Source organism: Portunus trituberculatus, chromosome 14, assembly GCF_017591435.1.
Source record: "Portunus trituberculatus isolate SZX2019 chromosome 14, ASM1759143v1, whole genome shotgun sequence".
Taxonomy (NCBI): Eukaryota; Metazoa; Arthropoda; class Malacostraca; order Decapoda; family Portunidae; genus Portunus; species Portunus trituberculatus.
In genome coordinates, this window is record NC_059268.1 from 14,461,684 (window position 1) to 14,473,177 (window position 11,494).

At 40.6% G+C, this 11,494-nt stretch overlaps 1 protein-coding gene across 2 annotated transcripts in view; it reads left to right on the top strand.

Annotated features, from left to right (window-relative positions):
- LOC123503631 (sodium-coupled monocarboxylate transporter 2-like) overlaps positions 1 to 10,505 on the top strand; it is a 30,198-nt gene extending 19,693 nt beyond the window's left edge. For both annotated transcript variants that reach the window (XM_045253555.1, XM_045253554.1), the window contains 11 exons: positions 2,602 to 2,873; positions 3,333 to 3,474; positions 3,997 to 4,077; positions 4,701 to 4,862; positions 5,133 to 5,345; positions 5,732 to 5,994; positions 6,401 to 6,584; positions 6,932 to 7,018; positions 7,281 to 7,474; positions 7,847 to 8,054; positions 8,313 to 10,505. In XM_045253555.1, coding sequence (XP_045109490.1) covers positions 2,683 to 2,873; positions 3,333 to 3,474; positions 3,997 to 4,077; positions 4,701 to 4,862; positions 5,133 to 5,345; positions 5,732 to 5,994; positions 6,401 to 6,584; positions 6,932 to 7,018; positions 7,281 to 7,474; positions 7,847 to 8,054; positions 8,313 to 8,459 — 1,872 coding nt within the window. In that variant the 5' untranslated portion in view covers positions 2,602 to 2,682 and the 3' untranslated portion in view covers positions 8,460 to 10,505. The remainder of the gene's footprint in view (positions 1 to 2,601; positions 2,874 to 3,332; positions 3,475 to 3,996; positions 4,078 to 4,700; positions 4,863 to 5,132; positions 5,346 to 5,731; positions 5,995 to 6,400; positions 6,585 to 6,931; positions 7,019 to 7,280; positions 7,475 to 7,846; positions 8,055 to 8,312) is intronic.
- The last annotated feature ends 989 nt before the right edge of the window (positions 10,506 to 11,494 follow it).

The following is an 11,494-nucleotide window of genomic DNA, read 5'->3' on the forward strand; positions in this document are numbered from 1 at the left end:
AAAGAGTCATTGAAATGTAACATGCAAGAGAGAGAGAGAGAGAGAGAGAGAGAGAGAGAGAGAGAGAGATGGTTGGTCTCGTAGTAACTGTGGGCGGCGATGATGACAGCTCTTGTGTGTGGGTTCTTGGCTCTATCCTTGACCCTTGGTGTGACGTAAACAATAACGCCGCACCTCCTTTCCTGCCTGTATTGACAATGCAGTACACGAAGCCTAACCTCGGCCCTCACACTCCGCCATAACAAGACTCGAGCAGTTGACAAAAGATGTTTTAGTCAGTATTGCATTATATGGCTTTATCTTTATAAGCGATAGTTCTTTTCTATTTTTGTCATGTGTTTTTGGTATTAATATTAAATGGATATGTTTTACTTGCAATGTGGATAAAATACACGAAATGTCATACTTTTCCTTCGTCATGACATTTTTTTTCTAGTGTGTTTTACATCAAGATTGCGTGGAAATAAGTTATGATAAGTTTTAGTGATGATCTTGATAAAATAATACTAATTTGTTCACTGTAATATACCCTATGGACGACAGACAAGTATAGAATGAATGGAATACAATTAGCCCATATAGTGGAAACATAAGACAGGGTTTCATGATAAACAATGACAAAACAGTAGTAAATCAGATACTTGTTGTGTTTCATGGGAGACAACACACTGAGTCATAAGAGAGTCGAGCTTCCTGTTATCATAGAACTAATGGAGCTCATCTATACGCATTCATTAACCTCTTTAGTACTGGAAGGCATTTTTACCATGAATTTAGTGTATGATTTGACGATTTTATTTACATTAGAAAGGGTCTATGGAAGTCAGATGATTAATGGGCACAGTCTTCACTATTTTGATCCTTTTATAAGTTTCTGAAGCTATGCTATCATCAAATAGCAAGCACAATGAATATAAAAATGTGTCATTGTATTGAAGAGGTTAACCACTTCAGTACCATGACACTTTTCCATATTCATTCTGCTTACGATTTAGTGATTTTATACAGCTTCTGAAATTTATGTGACGATTGAAATAGTGAAAACTCTGGCCATTTATCTTTTGACCTCCATAGACCCTTCCTAATGTCAATAAAAATCCTAATCGTACACAAATCTCAAGATAAAAATGTGCCCCAGTATTGAAGGGGTTAATAATCAATGAAGATGCATATGTGTTTCATAATGAAGTTGTTCAGAAACCTTCCATTTTAGTATTTGCAGTCTTACCTGGCTTACCTGGTGAATTAATTGGATTGTGTAATTACTACTAATAAAGAAAACCATTACATATTTTCATCTTTGGTAATGAAGTTAATTCTTGCATATTTAGTTAGATACAGCAAGTTATAGCTCAGAGAATCTCTCTCTCTCTCTCTCTCTCTCTCTCTCTCTCTCTCTCTCTCTCATATCCTGTAATTAATACTGTTATTTTGCCTTGTGTTTATTTTCCTTATTTTTGTTTCCTGCTCCTCATTCTTTTCCTCATCCTCTTCATTCTCCTTTTCCTTCTCTCTTCCTTGTCATACCCAATTTCTGTTACTTTTCGTCTTTTTCTTCTCTTCTTCCTTTTCATTATCTTTCCCCTACTCGTTTCCATCCTCCTAACCAGCACTAGCATCATCATCATCATCATCAGTAGTAGTAGTAGTAGTAGTAGTAGTAGTAGGAGAAACCTTGCGGGGTGGGGAGAGAAGAGAATATCATAGGTGAAGGCTGAAGGCAGACCTAAGTAGGGAAAACCGAGGTGAATGAACTGCTGTACCTACCTACGCACTATTCTTGCCACCACCACCACCACCAGAACCTTTATCGTTGTGCCTGCTACAGATGCTAGGTGGCGTTCGATACTATTACTACTACTACTACTACTACTACTACTACTACTACTACTACTACTACTACTACTACTACTACTACAATCATCGCGTAATGTTAGGCTACAAGTAGTTAGCTGCAAGAGAAACAAGTAGTGAGAGCAGCAGCAGGGCAAGAAATACAGGCACAGGCACAGCATCATTGTAAAAAAAAGAAAGAGTACGAAAAAAATAATGGAGCCTGAGTAGTGATTTCTGGAACAATTCACTTCGAATACCTGAAAATACCGCTAGCAGGCAAGGAACGGCGCATGTGTGGGTACATTTTGCGGCGCATGTCTGAGGTTTTAGCCTATCAAGTGGTGTGAGCCAGATTTAGACAGTTTTTTGAGGTACTGAATGACGCTCAGCCGAAGACTTTGAAAACATGGAAAGGTTTTTTTTGAGGTAGTAATATGAAGTGGAGTAAGAGGAGGAGGATGTTGAGGAAGAGAAAGAGGAAGTTTCTCTTGAAAAATCATAAGTTGGATGTGCATTTTGAGAGAGAGAGAGAGAGAGAGAGAGAGAGAGATAGTGATAGTGAGGGAAGGATCAAGACATGTAATTATGCTTCTCGGGTAGCCTGGCATGACCAAATATCGTACATATATGTATATGAAGTAACATACTCCATTTATAAGCAATAGGTAATGTAATATGTATCCTGTGTGATCAATATAAGTAAGCAAGTAAACAAGTAAGCCAAGAGTAAATGATAATGACAAACTTTCCCATCTCTTATTACAGAAAAGAAAAGCACCCACCACCACTACAACCACCTCCACCACCACTACTTCCTCTACAGCAACTACCACCACCACCACCACTATGACGGACCTTACGCACCTTTCGGACCGGTTCCAATGGCCAGATTACCTCGTGTTTGCGTTGATGCTGGTGGTGTCGGCGGTGATTGGAATAATCTATGGGTGTTTTGGCAAGAAGCAAAATACAAGCGAGTTTCTGATGGCTGGAAAATCAATGACAACCTTTCCAGTGGCTATGTCTCTCATTGCCAGGTACGTGTGTGTGTGTGTGTGTGTGTGTGTGTGTGTGGCATACGTAGTAGTAAAGATAATGATGCAGCAATAGTAGTTCTAGTAGTAGTAGTAGTAGTAGTAGTAGTAGTAGTAGTAGTAATAGTAATAGAAATAGTAGTAGAAGCAGTAGCAATGTTATTAGAATAGTGTTTGAGTAATATTGACAGCCATTACTCATCCTAACAGCAGTAGCAGCAGCAATACTGTAATAGTAGTAGCAGCAGCAGTAGCAGTAGCAGCAGCAGTAATAGTAACATTACATCACAATACACTACCTAATTAGGATCATACTTTACACATAAACACCAAGAAATGAACACAAATACTAACCTACGTATAGACATTACAAACACACGCTTTAGCACACCCACTAGCCAGTACACCGAGACACACCAGCACATGTCTGACCAGCTTACCAGTCCACTCTTTCCTCTACAGTTTCATGTCCGCCATCACTTTACTGGGAACACCATCTGAAGTTTACCAGAATGGATTTATTTACTGGCTTATCGGATTCTCCTACATTCTGGTGATGCCCGCTGCAGCCTACCTGTATTTCCCAGTATTCTACAAGCTACAGGTGAGAGAGAGAGAGAGAGAGAGAGAGAGAGAGAGAGAGAGAGAGAGAGAGACGTACACACATACAGGAAATGCTATTCACTTCCATAGAAAATAGTAATCCTTTGTTTATTTTTTTCATTCATGCTTGAGAAAATTTGGGCTATTTCCTTTGTGTGTGTGTGTGTGTGTGTGTGTGTGTGTGTGTGTGTGTGTGTGTGTGTGTGTGTGTGTGTGTGTGTGTGTAATTCGTGTCTTCTTCATTTAGAGAAGTTGTTTATATGTTAATTATTTTTCTTTTCCACGCTGCTACTGCTTCTTCAGGAAAGGTAACTCTCTCTCTCTCTCTCTCTCTCTCTCTCTCCTCACTACTACTACTACTACTACTACTACTACTACTACTACTACTACTACTACTACTACTACTACTACTACTACTACTACTACTACTACTACTACTACTACTAAGCACAAAAACAACAATGAAAATTATAAAGATAATGGTAACAACAACAACAACAACACTGGCCTTTCTCTTCCTCAGGTGACCTCGGCTTATGAATATCTGGAGATGAGGTTCGACAAATCAGTCAGGTTGCTTGGGTCCAGTGTCTTCATCGTACAGGTGAGTACAGACCCAGATGCAGGTATATACAGGTGCAGGAGGCTGAGATTGTTATTAGTCACGTCGGTATTGGGACCTGTTTGAATTCCGGTGTTGGTAATATCAGTCATCTCTTTGTTATTCGTGGACAGTGTAAAAATGTTAACCCTTTCAGTACTGGAACGTATTTTATTATGAATTTTTGGTGTTACTAGACGATTTTATTGAAGATTAATGACCAGAGTCCTCACTATTTCAATTCCCACGTAAATTTATGAAGCTGTTTAAAATCTCTATATCGCAAGCAAAATAGATATGAAGAAATATCCTGGTACTGAAGGGGTTAATAATCGTAGCGTTTGTGTGGACACGTAGAACTAAGTCTTTAAGTATATAAGGAGCATAAATAACATATAGATTATCTCTTGATGCATACAGATCTAGCACTTTTGTCCCTTCTCTTACACTATTCTATCTAAACTTTCGTCTTCATACTAAATAATTTCTCTCTATTCGTAAGCTCGAGATTCCTACATTACTAAACAGGAGAAACACTATTGAAAACCTTAATCATCTCTGTCGCCTTTGATAATAGCCGCTGTGAGAGAGTAAAGTGTTTCTGAATGCAGGCCTTTCTCTCCTAGATGTGTCTGTACATGGCCATCGTCGTGTACGCTCCAGCTCTCGCCTTGGCCCAAGTCACTGGATTCAACGTTTATATCTCCGTCTCCCTCATCTGCTTTGTCTGCATCTTCTACACTACTCTCGGAGGCATGAAGGCCGTGCTGTGGACTGATGCATTGCAGGTAAAGCTTCCACCAATTGTCCCCGAAAGTGTGGACTGCCTTCAAGTACTCATAAAAGGAATACGTACTTGTTTTAGTCGTTATTTGTGACTTTCTCTTCAGATGCATCAGTTAAGAGGGGATCTGATGGAGGCTTTCAAAGGGTTTAGGCACTATAGAGAATATAATAAGTGTGATAGATACGAGTTTTTGTGGGATCTCTTGTATTCTTATCAGTAGTCGAGCCTCAGTCATATCCACGTCATCTCATTCCGCTGACTGTTGTTGCAGACCGTCATCATGTACGCCAGCATGATGTTCGTGATCATCAAGGGAGCGATTGACGTGGGTGGCTTACAATACGTATGGCAGAGGAACATGGAGGGCGGCCGTGCTACCCTGATTGACTTCGACCCAGACCCAACCACACGCCACACGTTCTGGACCCTGATTGTTGGCGGCTACTTCACCTGGATCACCATTTACGGCGTCAATCAGGCCCAGGTAAGAGCTGCGTTGCCTCTCTCAGTGCAGGGCTTACGTGGTGCTGAGTTTTTGGCTCTCGCGTGTGTTTTCTTTTGTGTCTGTGTATGACTAGTGACTTTAACAGGACGTGAATAAGGATCTTGTCCCGAGGTGGTGATTTAATAGCGTTTGGGTGTTGTGGTATTGGTGGTGGTGGTGGTAGTAGTGGTGGAAGCAGCAGTAGTAGTAATATCATTATTATTATTACTATTATTATTATCAGTTGCTAGTTGCAGTCTTAGTGGTTGTTGTTTTAATTCTAGTAGTAGAAGTAGTAGTAGTAGCAGTAATAATAGTAACAATAATAATTAGCAACAACGAAAACAGCATCAACCATAACAACACCTGCATTTCTCCTTGGCCAGGTGCAACGATACCTGAGTGTGCAGACGAGGCAGATGGTGACTCAGGCTCTGTTCATTAACCTTGTGGGCCTGTTTATCCTGATGATCACGTGTGCCTTCGGTGGGATGGTGGTCTACGCGAAGTATGCTGACTGCGACCCCATCACTTCTGGCATCGTTAAAAAGGGCGACCAACTCTTCCCTCTCTTTGTCATGGATACATTGTGGGAGTTCAGAGGTCTTCCCGGTCTCTTCGTTGCTGGCATCTTCTCCGGGGCTCTGAGGTATGTAGTAGTAATAGTAGTAGTAGTAGTAGTAGTAGTAGTAGTAGTAGGAGGAGGAGGAGGAGGAGGAGGAGGAGGAGGAGGAGGAGTAGGAGTAGGAGTAGGAGTAGGAGTAATGGTAGTAATGGTGGTGGTGGTAGTGGTACTGACAGTTTTTTTGTTCTCGTTCTTCTCCTCCTTGTTCGCCTCTTATATATTTTTCTTCTCGTAATAACAAGTGATAACAATAATGGCACCAACAGTAATATTGTTTAAAGAGTGGTAGGAGTAACAGCAACAGCAGTAATAGTAGTAGTAATAATAATCACGTTGTCTATCTGTTCATAAATTCGTCAACTACACAACCCTTCAGTCAGTCAGTCAGTCAGTCAGTCACTCGCCCACTCACTCGCTTCTGTCCCCGCAGCACCGTGTCTTCAGGAATGAACTCCCTCGCTGCTATCGTTCTCGAGGACTACATCAAGGGCACTTGCATGCCTAACATCTCTGACGAAGCCTCAACCTGGTGGTCTCGTGGTCTTTCCCTCTTCTTCGGTCTGCTCACCTTTGCTCTTGTCTTCGTGGCGGAGCAACTCGGGGACATCCTATCGGTAAGCTCGTAAATAGTCCCACATATGAATCTCTGGGTCCTGATTTGATATCGTCAGTCTTAACCCGCCTACTCTTAACAGGTTCTCATAGAAGTTATTGGGTTTTTTCTATGCGGTTTACTACAAGATACAAGGGATGATAAGCATTCATTACTAGAGAAGACTGAAACTCTTTACATTGGTGGGAAAGAGAAGGAATGAATCAAATAATTAGTCAGGGAAATGAGTGAGGAAAGCAGATTACTCAACTCACCTATTAATTTATCTATCTGTTTTATCTATTTTCATGTTATTTTATTTATTTATTTATTTATTTATTTATTTTATTTTTTTTTTTTTTTTTGCAGGCTGCTCTGAGTATCTTCGGCATGGTGGGCGGTCCTCTGCTGGGCTTGTTCACCCTGGGCATGTTCTTCCCCTGGGCTAACAAACGGGTGAGTAATGGCGGGAAAGGGACAGAACAAGAGAGAGAGAGAGAGAGAGAGAGAGAGAGAGAGAGAGAGAGAGAGCGAGAGCGAGAGCGAGAGCGAGAGACAGAGACAGAGACAGAGAGAGATGCCTGGAAAAGACTCAATATTCAAGTTGAAAATATCGAATCACTAACAAGCTTCATAGAGCGACTAGCACGTGTAAGCCTGCTGGGTCGCTGTTTCCTTCATGTCCTTCATAACCTCAAATTCCTCCTGGTAATTTCAGGGAGCCCTCGTCGGTGGCATCGTGAGTCTCATCTTCCTCTTCTGGATCGGTATCGGGTTCCAGGTGGCAAAGGCTAACGGTCAGATCCCCAGTACAGCCCTGCCCATCAGCACTGATGGCTGCGATCTCCTCAACATCACCATAAAAGCTACCACCACTGTCGCCACCACCATCGTCACAGATACCATTGTAGAGTGAGTTTATAGTGACTGGTTGTTATTTATTTCAAGAGTGTCACTGATTTGATTGAATTTGCAGGGTTGAGGCAAGTTGTAGAGCTGTATATTATCCCATTCTTCTTCCTCTTCCTCTTCTTCTTCCTCCTCCTCCTCCTCCTCCTCCTCCTCCTCCTCCTCCTCCTCCTCCTCCTCCTCCTCCTCCTCCTCCTCCTCCTCCTCCTCCTCCTCCTCCTCCTCCTCCTCCTCCTCCTCCTCCTCCTCCTCCTCCTCCTCCTCCTCCTCCTCCTCCTCCTCCTCCTCCTCCTCCTCCTCCTCCTCCTCCTCCTACTACTACTACTACTACTACTACTACTACTGACCCACCACTCTCCTCCCTCCACATATCAGAGAGCCAGGTGAACCACTGGGCATCTTCCGCCTATCCTACATGTGGTATTCGGCGACTGGCTGCTTCACCGTGATCGTGGTGGGCATGATCGTGTCAGCAATCACGGGGCTGCAGGACGTGAAGACCCTCGACCCAGTGCTGCTGTCCCCCGGCCTCCTGTGGGTGCAGCGGTGGATCCCTGGCCTGGATGGTCTTGGAGAGAACTGCGTAAGTGTACCTTCTTGTGTTTTGGTTCTGCTGTACCGCCTCAATCTCGAGTGTTATTTGAGTAACTCGTCTTTTCTTTATCAGAGCTTCTCTTACATGAAAATAAATAGATAAATTAATAAAATGTGATACTCTTGATGATCTTATTGGGTATAAATGCAACTACAGACATTAAAATATTTGTACTCCTTCATTATTCTTGAGATTATACTCTAAACTTGCACCAATCAATCCTTCAACCTACCTTTGTTTATCCAGAACGAGAGTGAGACACTGAATGACATCAAGGTGGCGCCAGTGTCCAACGGCGGCACTGTCAACCCCGGCTTTGAAACAGATCTCGGGGAAAAGAAGCGGTCGAAGAACAGCTACTCCCCCAATGAGAAGGAGACCGCCAGATTGTAAAGAGATAAAGTCTGATGAGCTCACTCGCTCACACCTTCCTTGCCAATGAGGAGGCTCTTTACTGCATTGCAATATACGTGGTTGTCTTTGTGTGAGAGTATGGACAGACACAAACTAGAGCTGGTGCGTGAATGGTGCACACGTCCCTTGCACCAGTGTAGAGATGAACTAGGTTGTGTAGCGCGTAGAAATAGTATTTTACATAACACCTATGTTCGTAATAGGTCAAAACTTCTGTCTTTTATAGTTTTTAGTTTTTATATGCCATTATTTTTTATACGACAAAAGCTAAAATATATACAAAATCAATATTCACAAAAATCATAATTTTTTTACTGTATGAAAGCTTCTCTTTTATGAGATGGAACTAAAACAGGTAAAAGAAAATCAAATTAGAATGTGAAGACGGATTCATCGATGTGTCTGTCTTTGAAGGAACAGGACAAATCTTGCCACACTCCAGCTGCGTTAGGAGAACCAGCTTGAAACGTATTCTCAAACATCTCCGTGCGTCATTCATCTCTTCTAGTCACTCTTGCTCTGGTAAAAGTTACTGGAGTGTTCAAGAGTGCCTCCATTATAGTAGTGGCAGTTAAGCAAGGATTTTACATCAACACATAAAAAATATTCCCAATAACTTGAATTCATCTCCGTGGCTTTTGAAAACTTGATGAGAGAATGAAGTGTTTAAGAATACGTGACAAGCTTGACGTATGTGTGTCTTTGTGAACTGAAGTCTACTAGTAAAATGCTCAGGTATTTTCTATGCGTTGGTGCAATCACAGAAGCTGTATCATATAGGTGATCAGTTAGTTTTGTGACACCTTTTTTGGTTTTATAATCATTTCTATGTATTTTTGGTGATTGAATACGTGTATGTCAAGAAGTACGTATATGTTATTATTATTTTTATCTTTAAAGCTAGCGTTCTGTAGGGTATGTTTCCATCTCCATTATGGCCGTATTCAAATGCATATTTCTTCCGTATTGACTTAAAGAAGCCTTTGCTGCTGGATTATCATGTAAACCTAAACATAAACTGCTAAAGAAATCTATATTACAAATTACTGCACTCAGTTATCTTGAGCATGTGTGTTCTGATGCTCTGGGCAAAGTATACATCACAACAGTCATAAAATTCGGACCTCCATAATCTAAAGCTATGTAAAAGGAAACATTTCCTCTACAGATCTGGCTTATAACAGTTTTTAGTCAAATTTTATCCAAGCACCGAATCATTATTTTACTTGTCGAATGTTCAGTATTTACAAGATGACTCCAAACCATTTCATATTTCATCGTCTCATCTCGACTACTTTTAACAGGTTCCGATGCAGGTTATTACTGGTTTCCCAAGAGCGTTTTCATGCTACCAGTTAACAAGCAATCTGTATCATCAGTTAGGAGAACGAACATCCCTGAGAACCACAGTCATCACCTCCATGGCCTTTGAAAAATCATTTTTGCCACATATTCTTATTCAAGTCTTTGTTCTCATGATTATTTCCAAAGACCACTGAGATGATTCGTCAGGTTCTCATGGTTATTTTCTTCTCCTCGCAGTGTTGTGGAAACTAGCCAAACTATTATTAAACTAACTAGCACTCCCTTGATAACCTCAATAACTTCCACTAGTACAGCCTGTTGAAGGTACGCACAAGAAAAGACCATCAATAGAGAACAAATCGTCTAAGAAGATCATATTCCACCTATTTATTCTTCAAGGGATAGCAATAAGGATCAGACTGCCACCTGATCTCCTTCCGTCCCATTCCGTTTTGATGTTGAGCTTGTATTTTGTCCTCATCCGTCCTCGCGAGCCCAGTGGTAGAAGGGGGCTCTCGCTGATCTCCATATTATAGTGTGTATATCCCCACCTCCCCCAGTCCAGTGGTGCTTTACGGATATATAAGCGTGTTTCCTGACAATGCAATGATTTCCTTGTGGTGTTATGCTTTGTGCTAATCCTCAATTCTTATTCGTTTTCCTTTTTTTTTTTTTTTTTTTTTCTTTTGTCTGCTTCTCTCTCTCTCTCTCTCTCTCTCTCTCTCTCTCTCTCTCTCTCTCTCTCTCTCTCTCTCTCTCTCTCTTCTCTCTCTCGTCGTTTGTTTTTTGTTTTTCTTTCTTTTCTTCTTTCCTGCCTTCATTCCTGCTTTACTCTTTTATTTTTTCTCTCTTTATTTTGTCTTTCATTCCTAATTTCTTCATTTTCCTTTCTTTCATTACCTTTTTCTTTTCTTATTCCCTCTTCCCTCTTTCCTCCTCCATTTTTTTCTGTCCTTCGTGAGAGAACGAAAAATGGAGGAAAAAGCGTTCTTCGTCCTTTCAGTAGATGAGTCTTTTGTTACAAAACTATAAGGAAATCTTAAAACCTACACGTGTTATTCAATGTATTATTCTTAAAAACCCCCTGTGCATTGCCTCGCCTTAACTTGCCTTCTCTTAGTATGCAATAATGAACGTGCTTTTAAATACTAACATATCCTTGGTGGTGTTCTACTTGTAACTGTATTTATAGAGATTTCTAATACTCTTTAGTCATTTCCTACGTATGCTTCAGCTCCGTCATTGTCATCTAATTGCTTCCTTATACTAAACCTCTCTCTTGGGTTATTATTTCGGTATAATGATTCTATTGTGAATCTGCATATATATTTCTGTTACCTTTTGGTTTTAATATTTCCCAAAACGTTAATGATGATGATGATGATGAAGATGTATGCTTTTGTTTTTTATGGTTTTATGTATGTTTGTTTACGATGTTATGTCGCTTGTCCTTCATTGTTTCCCTGAATACCTATTTATTAATCTATCTTATCTATTTATCAACCTGTTTATTTACTTGTGTCAGTCTCCAGTATACCTTTGCGAATAGTACTTCAATTTTCATATATATTCACAAATATTTTAAGTTACGTCCATATATTTTAACATTTTCATTACTAAATGTTATTATTACCAGTACGTAGTAGTAGTAGTAGTAGTAGTAGTAGTAGATAATCTTACAGCTTCCTGAATCTTTGCAATGTTATTTA